General features: G+C 42.2%; 1 protein-coding gene across 2 annotated transcripts in view; it reads left to right on the top strand.

The window, feature by feature from the left end:
- WDR35 (WD repeat domain 35) overlaps positions 1 to 19,160 on the top strand; it is a 333,796-nt gene that overhangs the window by 273,072 nt on the left and 41,564 nt on the right. For both annotated transcript variants that reach the window (XM_029595967.1, XM_029595968.1), the window contains 2 exons: positions 6,780 to 6,890; positions 17,427 to 17,591. In XM_029595967.1, coding sequence (XP_029451827.1) covers positions 6,780 to 6,890; positions 17,427 to 17,591 — 276 coding nt within the window. The remainder of the gene's footprint in view (positions 1 to 6,779; positions 6,891 to 17,426; positions 17,592 to 19,160) is intronic.

The raw sequence follows: 19,160 nt of genomic DNA, 5'->3' as shown, positions 1-19,160 counted from the left end.
CTCCCTGGAATGCCTCTGCTCAGTTCACATAAAAGTACCTGTGAAACCAGGTTACAAGTTCACTTTTATGAGAAGAGAGCCCCAGTCAATATTGTAACTGCCATTTATGCATATAAAACAAATCTTTATGTACTTAAATGGCTTAGAAGATTACCCCCAAAATCTGATAGCCTAAAAACACAGGGTCGGATTTTCAAAACGTTACGCGTGCCGGGCCTATTTTAAAAAGGACCGGCGACACGCATAAAGCCCCGGGATGCGTCTTAAGTCCTGGGGCTTTCAAAAAGGACCGGAGAGGGGGCGGGGCGGGGTCAGAGGCTCCTGGCAGAGCAGCCATTTGCAGCTGTGCTGGGGGATCGCGCGCCGGCTGTTGGCCGGTGCACGCAACTTGCGCCTGCCCAAGGCAGGCGCAACAGGGTAGGATAATTTTTGGGGGGGGGGGTTTATCTTAGGGCTGGGGGGCGGGGGAGTTAGGGGAAGGGAAGGTGGGGTGGGAGTAGGGAAGTTACCTCTGAGGCCGCTCCAATTTCGGAGCGACCTGGGAGGGAACAGGGGAAGGCAGCGCAGCTCAGCGCGGGCTTGGTGTGTGCAAGGTGCACAATTGTGCACCCCCTTGAGTGCGCCAATCCCCGATTGTATAACATGTGTGTGCGCCGGGTAGCACACGCACGCAGGTCTTAAAATCTACCCCACAGGGTAAGTATTTTTAATTTTCTGTTTGTGAGGTGTCCATTAAGTAATTCAAACAATGAAATGAAAAAAACACGGTGTCTTAGCACTTTACTAAATGGGAGACTGACTCTTATTTTTTCGCCTTTTTGTAATTTCTTATGGAATAGAGGACATTTTGAAGTGCAATTAGAGGCAAGTGCCTTAATGGAAAGAAAAGTCCAGTAGACAGTAAACTAAAGGCTTACTGACATCGGTGTACAAGCATCAGCATCATCAATACTGATGCAGCCCAAAGTTCAACCACTCCTAGAAACACTGATGACACCTGGAGATATCAAAATGATGCAGAGATTCTTCAATGCCAATCTCTCAATGTATCAGAGTAGGAAGATTCACTAAGACACAGAAGATCATTGATAACTCAACCCCACCAGTCAAGTGGAACCTTTACAGAGGCCATGACTGCTAGTCAGGTGTAGACTCAGGCAATAATTTTTCTATTAAATGGCTTAAGCCATTCCATTCAATAGGAGAAGGAAGCTGAGCACAAGGCACAGTTACTAGCCATACTCCAGTTTCTCAGTGCCCTTAAGGACATTGTGACAGTGCTCATCCATGATGTCCTTAAGGATATACAGATGAAAATGTGGGAGACCCTCCTTTGTACAACCTGTTAACAAGAAGGCATTCCAGAAGGCTTCCAGATTCAATAAATAGCTACCGCCTCACCAGTCTATATTTGCCAAATCTCTCAAAAAAGCCAAATGGTTGCGTACTCATTCCTTAGTACCCCTAAACCATAATTATCATACCCTTACCTTAGCACTATGCCACACTTCAGACCCTTACTGCAGCCATTACTGACCCTTTCTCCACATCATCTAGGAGGTTTTTGAGTGGGATGCCGAGAAAACATTTCTATTCGTTGAAGAGGCATTATTTTTCACCCAATTCATCCCATCCCAGAAAACAGAGGACTCTTAAGTCACAGCCAGTTCACCAATGAGAATTTGGTACAGGGTTTTGATTGGATCCAGGAAAACATAGCCAGTCTTTCAGTATCTGTTCCGGAGAACCACCTGTGGGAGGAAGGTTAAGACTTTACATAAACAATTTGCCCAATATAACTTTAGGCAGCTGGGTTCTCAGTATAATTCAGAACGGATAGAAATTACATCTGTTTCAAACTCTATCAGATTGCCCACCATGAAGTTCTTGGTCTCAGCATCAGGAACTGCTACTAAAGGAGATCTCCTCCTTCTTAGAGGTCAAGGAAGTCAAACCCATTTCCCCCTGGGAAAGAGGGCAGGGATTTTATTCCAAATATTTTCTGATCCCAAAGGAGGACTCTATTCCATCCTAGACTTAAGAGTTTTGAACAAATTTCTAGTAAAGGAAAAGTTCAAGATGGTTTCCCTAGGAGCCTTAATTCCTTTTCTGGAAAAAGGAGACTTGACTTTGTTTAAAGATCTGGGAGAGCCCAGGAGGAAGCTCCGCCATTGGCCTGCTGCATCCAAGGGAGTTGACCTGCGTGAGTGCCACCTCCTGACCCTAGCTGCTGGAATCAGTGGGAGATAAAATTGTGGTGTGCAGTGTTTGCCCTGGGAGAGCCAGGGAGGAAGCAAAGCACATCAAGTAGCACTGTCTGAATTTTCAAGAAGGCTCATCACCCAGTAAAAATGTTGATATCAGTAATTTTCATGGGTTATTATAAGGCTTGGGGATAACAGCACAGAGCGGCAGTTATTATCCTTCACAGTAACATGGGGGTAACCTATACAAAGTGGCAGTTACTACCCTTAACCGAAACATGGGGGTAACCTGCAAGGAGCGGCAGTTACTACCGTAAGAAACTTGCTCAGAAGACTTGGATCATTTCATCCTTTTCTGCTGTCACTACTATGATTCTGTCAAGCCCTGCTATCGGCCTGCTGCATCTAGGGGAGTTGATCTGTGGGAGCACCACCTCTTGACTCTAGCTGCTGAAGTCAGTGGGAGATAACAGTTTTCATCTTTGTTTCTCCCTGGATTTTTGTTAGCATCGAATTTCAAATGGGAAAGAAGAGGAAAGGAAACGTGAAGTCACTCCCATCTGTGTCGCAGGTAACCCCCTCTTATATTCAGTCGACATTTGAAGCCTTTCATTTTTTAAGCCAAGCTATGCGCCTGGAGGAACTTGAAGTTGAATGCTCCATTCATCAGAAGGCTTCGGTCTTCCTGAGCCCTGAAGGTCCTATACCACCTATGGCTCCAAGTTCAGTTCTTCAGGGACCTGGGAATCAAGACAGTGGATCAATGATAGGATCATATCTCCTTCTTCCTTAGATAAGAGGTCCTGAGGGGCAGACACTGTTTTAACATCTACTCTGAGAAATCTAGTTATGCCTAAACTTGCTACTGTCACCTTAGAAGCCTTATGGACAGCAATAACTAACTTAGAATCAGCCTTATCTTCCAGTATAATCTCTGTTTTGGGATTGTTGGGTAATCTAACTGCCCATGTTAATGAACATTCTCTTCAACTCTCAGAGCATAATGATCAATTGGGGTCCCTTAGAACTCAATGTACTAGTATCTCTGATATTAACGTTTTCTTAATTCAAAAGAATAAATTGTTGCATAGAAAAATTGAAAATGTTGGTAATCATCTTAGCAGATTCAATTTGTGTTTCTTAAATTTTTCTTGTTGTCCATTAATACCTCCTATGGAGATGCTAAGAAAGTTCTCTTTGGAGTTTGTTAGTGTCTTCAAGGAGGCAATTCCTGATTTCATTAAGGTATATTATCTTTATGCTGTTAAATATATATCTCTTCCAGTGGCTGCTTTAGATGAGAGAAATGATCAAGAATTTGCATCATTTTTTCGTGAAGAGAGTCTTCCTTTTTTGGCCAAAAGATCTCCTTCTTCCCTGATGTAGTTAGGAAGACCCAGATTCAGAGGAAACTTTTTTATGTCTAAAAAAACAGAGGATTTTGACCCTAGGTGTCACCTTTCAGTTAAGTTTCCTTTTAACAGGCCGATACAGTACAGTGCGCAGTTTCCCTTACCCCTTATTCAGTAAGGGGAGGAAAATGCGCGTCCAACCCGCGGCACCTAATAGCGCCCTCAACATGCAAATGCATGTTGAGGGCCCTATTAGGTATGCGCACGGGATACAGAAAGTAAAATGTGCAGCCAAGCCGCACATTTTACTTTCAGAAATTAGCGCCGACCAATTTCTTCCGGCACTGGGAAAGTGCACAGAAAAGCAGTAAAAACTGCTTTTCTGTGCACCCTCCGACTTAATGTCATGGCGATATTAAGTCGGAGGTCCCGAAAAGTAAAAAAAAAAAAAAAAATTGAATTCGGCTCGCGGCTGTCGGGCCAAAAACCGGACGCTCAATTTTGCCGGCGTCCGGTTTCCGAGCCCGTGGCTATCAGCGGGCTCGAGAACTGACGCCAGCAAAATTGAGCGTCGGCTGTCAAACCCGCTGACAGCTGCCGCTCCTGTCAAAAAGGAGGCGCTAGGGACGCGCTAGTGTCCCTAGCGCCTCCTTTTCCCCGTTTCTACCGCGCCACCTAATTTGAATACTGCATCGCGCGCACCGGTGAGGGGCCTGTGCGCGCGCCGGGAGAGCGGGCGTTCGTCCGCTCTCCCGCGGACTTTACTGAATCGGCCTGTAAGTGAGTTGTTATGTTTCAAGGATCTAACTACATCTTTTATGATCCCATTCAACTGGAATGCTTTTTGCAAAATAACTCTGCTGATGTTAGTTTGAATGCAGTCATAGAATTTTGGTTAGGCCTTATTTGTAAGTTTTCTTGGCTGAAGTTGTTACTTTGAGGTCAATATTCAAAAGCCATCTATTTATTTATTTATTTGAAAAACATTTCTTACCCGCCCTTCCTATGTTCAGGGTGGGGTACAATGCAGCATTCATAATTAATCAACATCAAATAAGAAATAAAATAAGAGATAAAATACAATACAAATAAAGTCACATAGCAAAATATTAAAATATGACAAAACATCATAAAAGCCTTCAAAGGCTTGTTTAAAGAGATGGGTTTTTAGGACTTTAAAAAACTTTTGTTCCTTCAAATTATGAATTTCTTTAGGTAGGACCTGCTATTGTGAAGGCTAAATGGTAGGACCTGCTATTGGTTTTGTCTAAATGGGCTATCTTAGGAGAAGGAATATCCAAAAGATTCTGGTTAGATGAACACAGTGCTCTAGCAGGTGTGTGAGTTTTCATTATGGCATTAATCCATGGGGAGTGAAATTATTGATAAGAGAGTGTATAATAGTGGCTAAGTTCAAGAACTCTGCAAGTGGAAGCACGACTGAAATAAGCATGCAAGCTTTTGGTTCAGAGCCTTCCGGAAGGGAAAGGCAAAAATTAGCTGTATAAATGGCAAATTTGGCACATTCAACCATTTATCTGGCTAAATTATAGCCAGATAAAAAAGCAGCATGCCAGGGACGTTCCGGGGAGGGGGTTGAATTATCCGAATTATCCAATTAACATAGCTGAATATCGGGTATATCCAACTGTGTTAGCCGGATAACTTCAGGTCTGCTACAGAGCTGGCCTAAAGTTATCCAGTCTTGTCTGGCCGGATAACTTTCTGCTTACCCGGATATCTTTAAAAGATAACTTTCTGCTTACCCGGATATCTTTATCTTTAAAATATATCCGGGTAAGTAGTGCTGACAGTCTCAAAAAACAAAAGATATCAATGGGCCTATGTTTAAAAGTATTCCTTCCCCTGTAAATAGTTATCCAGTTTCCATTTGTTCATGTTTTTTCTCTTGTTTGCATCGTTTACTGTTCTATGTAATGGCACTGCCAAAAAGTTCTATGTAATGACACTGCCAAAAAGTTTTAAGTTATCTGTAAACCGACACGATGTGCAAACGGTTGTCGGTATATAAAAACCAATAAATAAATAAAATAAATAAATAAATAAATATTCAATCTAAATTGCTCTGTCAAGCCCAGCACCCCAAATATTACCAGCCACCTTTTACTCCCTTTCCCCGTTGTCATGTAAAAATGTTCACTTTCACACACGCACACACATACACACACACCTCTGCAGGCTCTAAACGAGTTTGGATCGCCCCTCTCTCACCCCCAGACCCCCATCCCACCCCTCTGAGGTCCAGGCATGTGTTTTGAGAGACGGGGGATCAAAACTTGTTTTAGCCTGTGGTGGTTGGGATAAAAGTGAATATTTTTATATGACAATGGGGAAAGGAAGCAAAAGGGGGTCGATAATGTTTGGGGCGCTGGACAATTTATATTTAATACTGGGGAAGGAATATTTTGAGCCATGGGCCCTTTCATATTTTTTAATTTTTTTAATTTTGAGACTGTTAGTGCTACTTACTTGTATAACTTTTAAACCTAACCAACTATATTAAAACATAGCCAGTTTGGTTTTAAAGTTAGCCAGCCTCATGTATCCAGTTAACGTTAAAAAAGTATAGTCAGCAGGACATTTATCCCACTAAATGGCCTACTCAGTTTTGGAACCTCTCCTCTTATGTGGTTCAAGATATACAATGTGTATTGCAAGTGTTGCTCATTTTGGGAATATTATCCTTTTTCTTTTTCTTTGCAATTGCTGTAATGTTTCTTCAAGTTATCCTGAATGAAAATTTTTGAAAATTAATAAAAATAACTAATAAAGGATGCCTACACCTACATAGAGATATGTCTCAGTCTCAGAAAATCTCATATTTGTGATAGAGAAACACCACCTCCATTATTGCAGTCTGCCATTAGCATTTCACCATGCATTATCATGAAATGCTTAGCGGCATTAGCTGTGCAACTTTGTGACTATTAACATGACAATCATTAAGAGATATAAGTTAATTGTGGCATTAGCTGGTTAACTTTATATGTTTGTGTATAAATAAATGACAGGAATACAAAATATTCCAGTTCAAAGATTTAATAGGTTATATTGTTACAAAACAGTTTTGTAAATGTATATTGTTATACAAAGCTGCAAGTAAGTAATTGATAAAAAGATGATTATCACAGTAATTACTGGAGATACATTAATCTTGCTTTGGAAGAGACCTCTAGAGCCTGCTTCTGTTTCTGTTTTGCAGGATATTGCACATATGTTTGTGACTGTGGGAATGTGTGAGCAGGCTGTGACTGCATTTCTGAAATGTAACCTCCCTAAAGCTGCAGTAGATGCCTGTGTGCATCTTAACCAGGTAAGAGAAAGTTTTAAACAACAGCATGGTTACCAGTTGTTCCATACAGATTCTAAGAACACAGAATCTCTTCCATTCATTAGACAACTAGTTTGCTGACATAAGCAATATGCAATATTGCATAATAATTATGGTGGTCACTTACTATGATGCTATATTTTACTGCAGGAAGGGAGAATTTTTATTATTTTTTTTTTTTTGGGGGGGGGTGTCTTCCTGTGATATTTGACCCTTCCCTGATAAAATATCACAGCTGTTTCCCTGCAATATTTTTTATAGCAGAAAATATCTCATGGGGAAAGGGTGAAACTGCACGATGGCAGACCTCTTTGCAGGGGACTACCATCTTCTAAAAAGGCAAGCATCAGCCCTAACCTCCCCCTATCACTTGATAGGGGCAAAGGCCAGTCAATGCCATTTTGAAAAATAACATTGACCAGCCCAGAGCCTGGAGAGCTCCGGGTCCCACTAGACATCGGGGATTCTTTCTAAAGGCATAAGGGGTGGGTCACTAAACTACCAAAGATTTTTCTCATAGAAGAGGGGGTGGAAGTTGTGGGGGGGGGGGGGGGTAAGTAGACTACAATGGACTATTTCTAATGGGGGAGACCTGGGGGCAGGAGTAGGATGTGTTTGGGGGGAAAGAACCCGGGGAGGGGGGCAGTGTTGAAATCCACGGATGATTTGGGTAGGGAGGGCAAGCCATCACCGCATAATTTTAAACTGGCAATTTGTTTTTTGTATTTTTTTAATTCTAGGCCATCTCTAGAGGTGGCAGGGTTGGACAGAGATCTTGCAAGACCTCCAGGGGACTTTTCCACTTTGGGGGGGCCAATTTAGGGATGCTGCAGACTATTTAAGAAGCATCCCGGGGTCACTGGGATGCACGTTAGCGTCCTGATGCCCCTGAGGTCAGTTATCTACAACTCCTGAGTTTTCATTAAAGTAATACGACTTGCTTTTTTTTTTTAGGAAAGCCGCCTTTTATTTGCATAGGATTACCTATTCATTAGCCACTTTGCATGCAAATTCATACAAATCAGCTATTTTCAATAGGGGTGGTTTTGTAGGTCAAACTATCAAAATACCTCAATATAAGCAGGCTTTTAAAAATCCGGCATGCCAAAACGGGCAGATATGCATGTGGATTTTCAAACGCCCACAGCCACACGCGTATTTGCCCGTACGTACAGAAGAATGGGTTCAGCAAAAAGGGATGGGCCGGATGTAGGGCATGGACGGGCCGGGACAGTGCCATTAGGCATTGTTCCACTGAAGCACGCGCCGGCAGCCGACCAGCGAGCGCAACCCGCTACTGCTCTGGAGAGCAGGTACGTTTTAAAACAACACAAAAAAAGTTTGCGGGATTTTAGGGGTCGGGTCAGATAGGGGAAAAGGGAGGCAAATTAGATGGGGGTTTAGGAAGTTAAAGGAGCAGACTGGGAAAAGGCCCAGTCCATTGCCACGTGCTTGATGTAATATTGCCCCCTCTTACTCACACAACATGCATGTGCATGCAGGTAGTGGATTTTATAATGTGCGTGTCAGCGTGCACATGTGATAAAATTGGCGGATTTTATAATATGCAGCTGGGAACCGCAAGCACACGAATGCCCGTGCGCGTGTTTGAAAATCTACCGCAATTTTTGCACGATAAATACTGTTTTTCATGTGTTAATTGCTTATCATGGCTTAGTAAATGTACCTCTATATTTGTTATGTTGTTATACGCAGTGTTGTATACGTAGGGATCTTCTTTTGCAGTTTGTATTTTATTTTCTTGGGGATTTCAATGTGATAAAAAAAAAAAGACAAATGACTTTTCCACCCATTTTTTTTTTTTATGTGTTATAGAAAGTAAAGTAATTTTTTCCACTGATAAGATCTCTGCTTCAAACAGCTTATGTCCTTAGTTTGACCACAGAGAAATTTGAACACTTACAGAAGGATGATACAATGCAAACCTTGCCAGCAGGATCTCACAGCTCAGTTCTTCAGTCAGTAAATAAGACTTATAGTTTTGCTCAAGACTGCAGCTTTTCAACAAAGCTGAGTAAAAAGTCACTTGTGCTGAAATTGTACATGTTTGTATATTCTTAGTATACCCATTAGAGGAGAAGACAATTTATGTAAAAGAAAAATGATTTCTTTCTTATTTTTATAACTTAAATATTGGGGATTCCTTTACCTCTCTTAAAGGGTTCTTTAACCCTTGCTAGACCCAATAGGGCTAAATGTGATCTGTGAACTGCTCCCTGATGGCGCATAGTAAGTTTAGAGTTGATTCAGAATTTGTAACTGGCCACAGATATCCAGAAAATAATTGTAATGAAACAGATGTTTTAGCTATTAATTTCAGTATTTGTCTGCCGTATGAAATTCCTGTCTCCTTTTCCCATAATGGTATTAAGTTAACCATCAGGTCGCCGCATAACAGTGCAGCGTTCCACAATTACTGCAGCCAGGGCTGACAGGGTGAATCTTTGGCTCTAAACCAGTGACATCATGCTGAAAAGCAATTGAAGAGTTAATGTTTCAGCTGGAGATCATAGCTATATGCTGAGAGGGATAGGAGCTAAGATGAGCAGAGTTCAGCTGTAAACTAAGAGCTGAAACCGTTACAGATTAAACCTCAGAGCCCAGTATGGTTCTGTGTGCTGATGGGATAAAAGCAGTGAGAAAATCAGCACCTAGCTTCTCAGCTGGTTTTTTTATATAATAGCCTAAGAAGTTTGGCTTTGAGCCAAGCAGAATTATCTCCTATCCTGCTGGGGAAAATGATGCTGTTTAAATTGGCAAACAAGTCAATGGTAAAAGAATTAGTATTAATTGCAAAAATCCCTTTTCTTTTCCCCTGTTTGTTGCTGGCAGCTTTTCAGTCATTTTTGTGTTCACTGTAAATACTTGTTAATAATAAACTATGTAGTTTATTAGCATTGTATTTGTGACGGATTAGTGACCCAGGTAAGCGAGCTACTGTATGATCCCAAGGTTTTTATTATATAATCTATAAATGCCTTTCTGTGATCTCAGGTTGTGGTGAGGTCACAGTATCCTCAGAAACCATCAGAGTGTAGCTTAAAGGGTACATTCCCAGAAGCAGGTGAGAGTTTACCAGAAAAGGAGCACATCTATGTGTGCAGGTACAGGTGAGACCTGTGCAGTACTTTTTGGGACTCTTAAGCGGCAAGAGGGTAGCATGGAGGAATTACATAACAATAATGCTTTCCTTTTTATACAATGTGGTCTTACAATGGGTATATATACTACCCTGTAATGGTATATACCATCTAGGGTAAGTGTTGCAGCATAACCAATTTTGGGGTGGTTGTGTTAAATTGCTATTTTATGTACATATTTATTAGATGAATTCATCAGGTTTCTGCAGCCTTTTCACTATATAAAAATATGAATTGGGATTATCCCAGGACAAGCAGGATGCTAGTCCTCACATATGGGTGACGTCACTGATGGAGCCCTATTGCGGGAAAACTTTCTGTCAAAGTTTCTAGAAACTTTTGACTGGACCTGTGAGGCCACTGAGCATGCCCAGCATGCCATGATATTCTCTGCCACAGGGGTCTCTCTCTAGTCTTCGTTTTTCCACGCTGCTGTAAGCATCGCGGATCAGGAGCCTTGTGAGTTTTCCTCACAGTATATCTGACTGAAAGGTCATCGATTTCTCAAGAAATTTTCTCCCATAGAGGATCTCTCTCAGTTTTCCACCAGCCGGTGAGTAAACTTTGTCTCGTTTTTACTTTTAGTAAAAACTTTTTCTCATTCCCGTTTTTCCCATTTTCATCAACAGCTGTCGACAGAAAATGGCTTCCGGTTTTAAAAAATGTCCAGTTTGCAATAGAACAATGTCTATAACAGATCCACACCTCGAGTGTGTTGTCTGTTTAGGAGACAAACACGATGTTTCATCCTGCCCTCAATGTGCAGAGATGACTCCTAAAGGAAGAAAACTTCGTCAGGAGAAGATGGAACATCTCTTCCACCTTCAGCTCCTTCCTTCTCCTTCAACATCAATGAAGTCGTCTCCGGTGGGTGTTACAAAGCGAGTTTTATTGAAAAAACGTCGCCTAGAAGGATCGGGCGATCATCCATCACCGTCGACGGCATCGATAAGGTCAGTCGTCGAGCATCGAACAAAACATCGACACCGGCATCAACATGCATCGACTCCAGCGACGTCCCTCTCCCCAGGGGAACCGACTGCTAAACGGCAGAAATCTCAGGAAACTCCGCTACCTTTGGCGCCGGGGCCTATACCAGCATCGATTGAACCTCCACAGGGCTCTGTGGATGTCGTATCGAAGCCTATACCGCCACCGCGTACAGTCGCTCTGACTTCACCGACTGTATCGCAGGAATTGTCCGATTTTATCAGACAAGTGGTGCTCCAGGCCCTAAAAGAACAAACACCTATTCCGGCAACTTCGCCGATGCCGGTGCCATCACCGATCCCGGTGCATTCACCGATGCCGGTTATTAAACCGATGCCGGTACCCTTTCCATTGCCGGTGATTCCACCGATGCTGACAACCCCGTCGATGCCGGTACCCTTGCCGATACCGATGATTCCTTCGCTGCCGTCACCTTCTACGGTTCCAGTTAAGATGATTCCAGCAAGACCACCGAAGATACCGACGCCATCATCGATTCCACCACGGTCACCATCGATGCCATTTACTCCCGGGGACCTGGGACGTCCAGAAATGGCACTCTACCAACTTCTGATGAAGAGATTCGATGAGGTGGTCGGTGCTTTCCCTTCCAAACCTGTGATCCCACACTTGGAGGATTCACCCTTGGAAGATCCACAACCAGGTCCCTCAGGAATTCCTAGACCGCCTAGAACTTCCACAGTCTCTCCAGAACAGGATCCAAATCATACCTGGAGTGACACCCACTCAGATACTTCTTCAGAAGGATTCATATCAGATCCTTCCCCACCTGATCCAAGGAAGAAATCTCCACCAGAAGATTTCTCTTTCACAACCTTTATCCAGGAAATGGCTGACACCATTCCATTCACCTTACAAACAGAGCAGGATGTAAGGCAACAGACATTGGAGTTACTTCAATTTGTAGACCCTCCAAAACAAGTGGTAGCCATACCAATCCATGAGGTACTTTTGCAATTACAACAGCAGATTTGGGAACATCCATGCTCAGTGCCAGAATGGACACTACATATTTGGAGCAGTCTGCTCCTGGCTACCAAAAATCACAGCTTCCTCACCAGTCAGTTGTGGTAGAATCTGCCCAAAAGAAGTCCAAGAGGATTCGACCACATTCTTCAAATCCCCCAGGGAAAGATCATAGATTTCTGGATTCCCTGGGTTGGAAAGTCTATCAAGGGGCCATGTTAAATTCCAGGATATCTTCATATCAACTGTACATGACCCAGTACCAAAGGGATTTGTGGAAACAAATGCAGGACTTTATTCCATCACTTCCATCACAACATCAGGAAGCAGCCCAAATGATCATTCATAAAGGGCTAGAAGCAGGCAAACACGAGGTCCGTGCGGTCTATGATGGTTTTGAGACGGCTTCCAGAGTGCTGCATTAGGTATCAGTGCCAGACGTTGGGCATGGCTTAAAGCCTCGGACCTCAGGCCTGAAGTCCAAGATAAGCTCGTAGATCTCCCATGTCTTGGTGACAATCTGTTCGGATCTAAGGTACAGGATGCAGTTGCTCAGTTAAAAGAGCATACAGAGACCCTAAGACAATTATCATTGATCCTGCAAGATCCACCTTCACAGCCACCTCATAGGCCTCAAAGGAAGAATTCTAGAAGATATTTCTATAGACAGAGGCGATATTACCCCCCTACATCTAGAAGCAGGTCTTCTAGACCACAACAAAGGTCTCAGCCCAGATGACCTAGACCATCCAGGCCTCAACCTCCACCACAGACTGGTTCGGCTGCTGGCTTTTGAGGCCATTTCCAGGGAACACAGCCATCTCTCCAATCCTCATCCAGAGCTTCCGGTAGGAGGTCGAGTATCCTCCCTTTTTCAACCATTGGGTTCAAATAACAACTGACCAATGGGTTCTGGAAATAATATCTCGAGGTTACCAACTCAATTTCCTCTCAATTCCAACAGATTCTCCTCCGAGACCTCTCTCTCTCGGCGAAAATCACATACTACAATTGCAAGTAGAATTATCCACCCTTCTGAAAGCCAGGGCTGTAGAGCCAGTGCCCCAGACTCAGCAAGGCAGAGGATTCTATTCCTGTTATTTCCTCATTCCAAAGAAAACCGGAGGCCTATGCTCCATCCTAGACCTCAGAAATCTCAACAAGTTTCTGAAAAAAGAAAAGTTCAGGATGTTATCTCTAGGCGCCATGCTCCCACTTTTTCAAACAGGAGATTGGCTTTGTTCTCTGGATCTTCAAGACGCTTATGCTCACATACCAATATTCCCTCCTCATCACAAGTATTTGCGCTTCATGGTGGGTCATCAACATTTCCAGTACAGAGTACTACCATTCAGACTTGCCTCTGCTCCCTGAGTATTCACCAAAGGTCTAGCAGTAATAGCACACTTGCACAAGGAAAGTGTCCATGTCTTTCCCTATTTAGACGACTGGCTCATCAGAAGTCAATCTCAACAAGGAGCTCTAACTTCTCTCAGTCGAACAATTACTCTACTACATTCCATGGGCTTTCTCATCAATTATCAAAAGTCTCAACCCATCTCACCTGCTTCAATTCATCGGAGCAGAATTGAACACCATCATCTCAAAGGCTTTTCTACCTGGAGATCGGGCAGAAACACTTTCCCTACTGACAAACTCGATTCACTCAAAGAAACAAGCAACAGCTCATCAGTTTCTAACCTTACTAGGCCATATGGCCTCCACAGTTCATGTCACTCCTATGGCAAGGCTCATGAGAGTAACCCAATGAACTTTAAGATCACTATGGTTCCAAGCCATTCAACCACTGTCCTCTCCAATTCAAGTAACCCACCAACTACGTTCATCTCTACTTTGGTGGGTGAACAAGGACAATTTGCGCAAGGGCCTTCCCTTCCATCAACAAGTCCCACAGTTAACTTTAACTACAGATGTATCCACCTTGGGTTGGGGAGCTCACACAAACAATCTCCAAACCCAAGGTACTTGGACAAAACTCGAAGCAACATTTCAAATCAGTTTTCCTGGAACTTCGAGCTATACGTTATGCGCTGCATGCGTTCAAAGACTGCCTTTCACACAAGACTGTTCTAATCCAAACGGACAACACAGTAGCCATGTGGTACATCAACAAACAGGGAGGTACGGGCTCGTATCTCCTTTGTCAAGAAGCTGCACAGATTTGGAACTGGGCCCTAACACACTCAATGTTTCTCCGGGCCACTTATCTGGCAGGCATTCACAATGTAGTGGCAGATCTTTGTGGTGCAGCCAAAAGAGTATTGACCCTTTCTCCTGCCCCACAACTTCTTTGTTAGACTACTTATACCATCTTTCAGACTCTGGTCTCCAGACTTCATCTGTAAGAGTACATTTAAGTGCAATCTCAGCTTACCATAACAAGATGGGAGATGCACCAATATCCATACAACCGCTTGTCAGCAGGTTTATGAGAGGTAACTCAACTTAAACCACCAATTCGGCTACCAGTCACAGAATGGGACCTGAATCTGGTCTTAACAAGACTCATGCGTTCTCCTTTCGAACCCATGAATTCCTGTGATGTAAAATTTCTCACATGGAAGACTATCTTCCTCATAGCCATTACATCAGCTAGAAGGGTTAGTGAGCTGCAAGCACTTGGGACGTACTCACCCTATAGAAAATTCCTACATGACAGAGTGGTTCTCCGTACACATCCAAAATTCCTTCCCAAGTAGTTACGGAATTCCACTTGAACCAATCCATAGTTTTACCCACATTCTTTCCAAGGCCCCATTCTCACCAAGGAGAACAGGCTTTTGTATACCTTGGACTGTAAGCGTGCACTGGCTTTCTACTTAGACCGCACTGCAGTCCACAGGACATCCACTCAGCTCTTTGTATCTTATGATCCAAACAAACCGGGTAAAGCAGCGGGTAAACATATTCTACCCAACTAGTTAGCAGATTGCATACAGTTTTGCTATGAAAAAGCAGGCCTTCCTCTCCAAGGGCAAGTAAAAGCAAATTCAGTAAGGGCAATGTCAACCTCAGTAGCACACTATCGTTCAGTGCCAATCCTTGACATATGTAAAGCAGCAACATGGAGTTCTCTTCACACCTTTGCAGCTCATTACTGTTTGGACAAACAAGGACGACAAGATTCAGCCTATGGACAATCTGTCTTAAAGAACTTGTTTCCAGTATAATCCCAACTCCTTCTACATCCAACCTGCTGTGATCTTTGGCTGTCTCATTTTCAACAACAATACTTCACTGTTGCTTCACTACAAAATGACTCAGCCTCTAGCTTGCTAATCACCCATAAGTGAGGACTAGCATCCTGCTTGTCCTGGGATAAAACAAAATTGCTTACCTTGTAATAGGTGTTATCCCAGGACAGCAGGATGTAGTCCTCACAAAACCCACCCGCCACCCCACGGAGTTGGGTCCGATACGTTTTATTATTTTATTCTTGGCTAAAGCTTATTGCTACATACGAGACTAGAGAGAGACCCCTGTGGCAGAGAATATCATGGCATGCTGGGCATGCTCAGTGGCCTCAAAGGGCCAGTCAAAAGTTTCTAGAAACTTTGACAGAAAGTTTTCCCGCAATAGGGCTCTGTCAGTAACGTCACCCACATGTGAGGACTACATCCTGCTGTCCTGGGATAACACCTATTACAAGGTAAGCAATTTTGCTTTATGTTAATTCAGACAGTTTATAAAATAAATTTTTTTGAAAATGTTGATGCTCTTAGCCTTCTGAATCTTGTTCTGAGCTTGTGGAGTTTTTGTTGTATGTAATCAATTCCTGAGTTTTAAGTTGGAATTTTACCTGAAGCTTGATTAAAGCAGCACTGCTGCCATCTTGTGGCAAAACTTACACTTATAAGGAAATAGGTGTGTGAGAGGAAAATATTTTAAAACATTTCCATTGAGGACTTTTTGAGCACATGAAGTTAGATCAAATAAATGAATGAGGTTTTGGGCCAGTCCGTGGTTCAGCTGAAGCACACTGTGTTGTGCAGCAAAAGAATCTGGTTTGATTCTGTATTTCATGTTTTCTGTCTGATTGGAATGGAAGAGCTTGTTCATGTAGCAGAGGTTATATGTCAACTTCTGGAAAGGAAGGTAAAAGAGGCGATTGCTACCACTGCTGCTCAAAGAGTGCTGTTAAGGGTTAGTCTCAGAGGACGATTTCTCTTCAGCCTTCAGCTAGTGAGGGAGCTTATATTGACTGAGCATACTCTTTGGGAAGTTGTGGGACTGTTTATAACAAAAAAATAATGAGGGAGGAATGCAGTGGGTGAAAAAAATATACCTACATTTTGCTAAAGTATAAGCCATCTGCTGCATAATGCTCTCCTCTTGCTTCTTGTCTGGTTTCAGCATTTTGGTTCTGCTTCAGTTCAAACTGTACAGCAAATAGGAGCCACTAAGCAGGCCTTTCTCTTCAGGGACGAGTGAAGGCGCACTCAGTAAGAGCAATGGCAACCTCAGTAGCACACTATCGTTCAGTACCGATTGCTGAGATCTGTAAAGCTGCAACATGGAGCACACTCCACACATTTGCAGCACATTGCTGCCTGGACAAGGAAGGACGTCAAGACTCTGCCTTTGGCCAATCCATCTTGAAGAACTTATTTCCAATATAATCCCAACTTCTTCCACATCCATCTGCCGTGATTTTCAGGCTGCCTCATTTTTCCCAACAGTTCACCAGTTGTTGTGCCTGTTGCACAAGTTGTATGCTGTTGGTCCAAATTAAATATGTCAGCCTATAGCTTGCTAATCACCCACATGTGAGGACTATCATCCTGCTTGTCCTGGGAGAAGGCAGAGTTGCTTACCTGTAACAGGTGTTCTCCCAGGACAGCAGGATGTAGTCCTCACGAAACCCACCTGCCACCCCGCAGAGTTGGGTCCGAATCCGTTTTATTATTTTATTTTTCACTCGCACCTTTTGCTACAAACAAGACTGAAGGAAAACCCTTGTGGCTACAGGGATTATGGCATGCTGGGCATGCTCAGTTTGCCAGTCAAAAGTTCTAGAAACTTTGACAGAAGTTTTCCGTGACAGGGCTCTGTCTGATGACGTCACCCACATGTGAGGATTACATCCTGCTGTCCTGGGAGAACACCTGTTACAGGAAGCAACTCTGCTTTATCTGTTATATTACACATTACAGTATGGTATTGTTCTGTTTTGTATATATATTTGTGAATGTTTCCATTTGTAATTGTAAATTGCCTTATTTTTTTCATTATATTAATTGAAAAAATGTATTAAAGATACAATTGGAAAAAAAATCCCTGAAACTGTTTCTTATGTGCTAGTTAGTTTTTATATGGCTGGAAACGTATTTGATAAATGTTTCTTTTCTCTTTGTTTCAGTGGAATAAAGCTGTTGAACTGGCTAAAAATCATAATATGAAAGAGATTGGATCCCTGTTGGCTAAATATGCTTCTCATTTGTTGAAAAAAAATAAAGTATTTGATGCCATTGAACTGTATCGTAAGGCTAACTATTTCCTGGAAGCTGCAAAGCTCATGTTTAAGGTATTACACTATTTTTTAAGTTTCCTGAATATCCGAGTTGTGAAAACATTCCACGATTATCAGCTCAGAAAAATGACTCTTACTAGCCTAGAGCTGCTGGCTTTATTTAATATGTCAGATAATCAATGTGGCTTTTGATTTTGTGGCATGGTTCTTAAAATAAAGCCAGGAAATTGGCATTCCTAGTTATAAAATACGTAGCAATTTAATTTGAAGGACATCTATTTATATATTTATCTATCTATATAGAAACATAGAAATGATGGCAGAAGAAGACCAAATGGCCCATCCAGTCTGCCCAGCAAGCTTTCACACTTATTTTTCTCATAATTATCTGTTACTCTTGGCCCTTATTGGTAACTTTTTGGTTCCAATTTCCTTTCCCCCTGCCATTGATGCAGAGAGCAGTTCTGGAGCCGCATCAAAGTAAAGTACCTAACTTAATTGGTTAGGGGTAGTAACCGCCGCAATAAGCAAGCTACTCCCACTCTTATTTGTTTACCTAGCCTGTGCAATTCAGTCCTTGTTGGTTGTTGTCTGAATATAAATCCTCTTTTCTTCATTCCCCCTATCTGTCTCTCTCTTTATTTATTTATTTATGTTCAGGCATTTATAGGTCGCTCATAAAAAGAATCTCCTGCTGAGCGGGGTACAATATAACATAAAACATAAAATTACAAGCAATAAAACACTTAGATATTGAAACAAAACAGATTAAAATAGATATATCTTTGACTGTTTTCGAAACTGTTTATAGTCTACCATGGCTTGCAATTCTGGCAGGAGCTCATTCCAAAGGGATGGACCCACTTCTATGTGCCCTGGTTGATAAAGAGCTGATCCTTTTTCATACATAACAACATTTTGAAAAATGAGAGTAGCAGAGCCAGATAGATGCCTCAGAACATCAGCTTGCCTCAATATATTGTATTGGTTATATTCTTACATTATTCTGGGAAAAAAGGATGGTAGCCTTTATTATGGCTATATTCTTTGTTTTTAAACTTTTCTCCCCAAGTCAACCCAAATTGTTCACATTACATTTGTGCTTTTTGATGCCAACATGGGGTTATGATAAGGGTCTGTGTAGAGGTATATTTACTCAAATTCAGACTGTTAGAAGTAACCATTTAAGAGGAGCTTTAAAGACTTTAAACAACAATATCACCCATGAATAATATATAATGATGAAAAATGAAGGATCTTAATTATTTTGACTGTTAAATGAGTTATCTTAAAATATTACTAAAACTTCTCTTAATAGGATACTCAGGACAAATTGAAGATGTTTTAATCTCCTATTTATACTGAGGCACAAAGGAATTTTTAAGAAAGATAAAGTAGAAAACTGGTACATTTAGGAAAAAATGAGTCTCTTTCCTAAGGATAGTTAGCAACTCTTAGGTCAATATTCCAAATATATCTGAGGTCTGTTTTCAGCTGCTGACCAGCCAGCAAAGTTAGCCAGATAAACTTACCCAGCTAATGTAGCAGGGATATTCAGCAGCGTAGGTGATATCTTACTTAGCTGTACAAGTTTATTCACCTAACCTTAGGATTGCCGAAGGC

This window comes from Rhinatrema bivittatum, chromosome 3 (genome assembly GCF_901001135.1).
Source record: "Rhinatrema bivittatum chromosome 3, aRhiBiv1.1, whole genome shotgun sequence".
In the NCBI taxonomy this organism is placed as follows: Eukaryota; Metazoa; Chordata; class Amphibia; order Gymnophiona; family Rhinatrematidae; genus Rhinatrema; species Rhinatrema bivittatum.
This window is presented reverse-complemented; position numbering and strand designations above follow the sequence as displayed.